This window comes from Corvus kubaryi, unplaced genomic scaffold (genome assembly GCF_017639235.1).
Source record: "Corvus kubaryi isolate FWS band 111438036 unplaced genomic scaffold, C.kubaryi_AGA036_p1.0 36745, whole genome shotgun sequence".
In the NCBI taxonomy this organism is placed as follows: Eukaryota; Metazoa; Chordata; class Aves; order Passeriformes; family Corvidae; genus Corvus; species Corvus kubaryi.
Genome location: NW_024580936.1, coordinates 5,444 through 7,598, shown reverse-complemented (window position 1 = coordinate 7,598; position 2,155 = coordinate 5,444). Strand labels below are relative to the sequence as shown.

General features: G+C 68.0%; 1 protein-coding gene across 1 annotated transcript in view; it reads left to right on the top strand.

Moving 5' to 3' along the window:
- CUNH2orf42 (chromosome unknown C2orf42 homolog) overlaps window positions 1–2,155 on the top strand; it is a gene marked incomplete at its 3' end in the record, with an annotated part of 7,621 nt that overhangs the window by 437 nt on the left and 5,029 nt on the right. The window contains exons 2-3 of the mRNA XM_042020070.1: window positions 396–1,189; window positions 1,950–2,060. Of these exons, the coding sequence (XP_041876004.1) occupies window positions 400–1,189; window positions 1,950–2,060 (901 nt within the window). The remainder of the gene's footprint in view (window positions 1–395; window positions 1,190–1,949; window positions 2,061–2,155) is intronic.

Sequence of the window (2,155 nt, the reverse complement as noted above, 5' to 3'; positions counted from 1 at the left end):
GGATGGCCACTGGGGTGGTGCAGGGACTGCTGGGATGGCCATAGGGGTGGTGCAGGGACTCTCAGGATGGCCACTGGGGTGGTGCAGGGACTCTCAGGATGGCCATTGGGGTGGCACAGGGACTGTCGGGGTGGCCATTGGGGTGGCACAGGGATTCTCAGGATGGCACAGGGACTGCTGGGATGGCCACTGGGGTGGTGCAGGGACTGCTGGGATGGCCATTGGGGTGGCACAGGGACTGTTGGGATGGCCACTGGGGTGGTGCAGGGACTGCTGGAGTGGCCCAGGGACTCTCAGGATGACCACTGGGGCAGCCCAGGCCTGTCAGGATGCCCCTGTGCCCAGCAGGTCCCCCCCATGCCCTCACTCCCCTCTCCCCATCTCTCTCCCTCCAGCTCCATGGATCCGTGCCCGGCCCGGCCCAAAGCCCCGTCCTTCCTGTCGGACCTGGGCAAGGCCACGCTGCGGGGCATCCGCAAGTGCCCGCGCTGCGGCACCTACAACGGCACGCGGGGGCTGAGCTGCAAGAACAAGACGTGCGGCACCGTGTTCCGCGCGGGCACGCGGCGCCAGCCGGGCGCCGACGCCGTGCGCGTCCTCACCGGCTCCCACAGCCAGCTCTACTCCGTGCGCCAGCGCGACTCCCGCTGCTTCGTGGAGCTGGGGGTGTCCGAGACGGCCATCCAGACCCCCGAGGGCACCCTGATCACCCAGCTGAGCTCGGGGCGCTGCCACGCGCCCGCCTGCTCCAAGGCGGCGGCCGACAAGCAGTGCCAACACCTGAAGCTGGCGCTGGGCTGCCAGGCCGAGGCCACGCCGCTGCCGCTCAAGAGCTCGGTGCTGGGCGCCGTGCAGGCGCCCGCCGAGGCCAAGCAGAGCCTGTGGGAGCTGGCCACCGAGCCCACGGGGCCGCTGGTGCAGAGGGTCACCAAGAGCGTGCTGGTGGTCAAGTGCAAGGCCAGCCAGAGGCACAGCCTGGGCTACCTGCACGCCAGCTTCGGCCAGCGCCGCTTCTCCTGCGCCTGCCGCGCCCCCGGGCACGGCCCCAGCAAGGGGGAGGACGAGGAGGAGGAGGAGGAAGAGTCGCCCCCCCCACGCTGCATCCACTTCCTTGCCTGCATCTGCGCCTTCGCCAGCGACGAGAGCCTGGCCCAGGAGTTCTCTGAGTTCCTGGCCTCCGACGCCGGCGGTGGGAGCGGGCAGGGGTCCGGGGGGGGTCCGGGGGCTGGGGTCGCCCCAAACGCCTGCCTGGGTTCTCCCAGCAGCCGTCCCGTGGTTCCCAGTGGGTGCTTCCCATCAGCGGGGGTTGGGTTTGTGTCCTGCCCCGTCCCTGGGGAGGGATTCCCACCGGGATGCAGCCAAATCCTGTCGGAGCAGAGTGAGGGCTCTGCTGGGAGCTGGGGGGGCAGATCCCGCTGGGTTGGGGGTCCTTCAGCAGGGCTGGAAACTCTGAACCCCTTCCCGGAGCAGCCTCTGGGGTTCATTCCCTGTGAGCTCCGTCCGTCCCACAGCAGGAATATCTGGGGTTCATCCTTTAAACCCCTCCCACAGCAGGAATATCTGGGGTTCATCCCCCTGTGACCCCTCCCACAGCAGGAATATCTGGGGTTCATCCCCTGTGACCCCTCCCAGAGCAGGAATATCTGGGGTTCATCCCATAAACCCTTCCCAGAGCAGCAATATCCAGGATTCACCCCATTAAGGGGGTTCTGTACCCCAAAAGGTGCCCCCCAATAACCCCACCCAGTCCTTGGGCACCCCAAAGGTGAAAACGCACCCTGAGGGCCCAACGGGAGTGGGATAAAATCCCCCCTCCCCTCCGTGTCCCCCCTGGTGGGAGGGTGGGGGGTCCCTGGGATATTTGGGGTGTGCTGGGCGGTCGCTCTGTCCCTCTGTGGCCCCGTGGCTCGTGGTCGGGATGTTTTTAGGGACAGGACTTTTGTCCCCAGGGCTGAAGGGGACGGTGACCCCGCAGCTGCTCCGCGGCCCCGGAGCCACGGCGCGGCCTCGGGGGGCGGCTGCAGCCAAGGCCAAGAGGAGGAGAAGGGACGTGGGGCCAGGTGAGTGTCCCTGCGGAGGGCTGGGGGTGGCAGGGAGCTGAAATCCCCCCGGGGCAGCTCCCTGGGGTCACATCCAGCTGTTGGAGCCTCTGGAG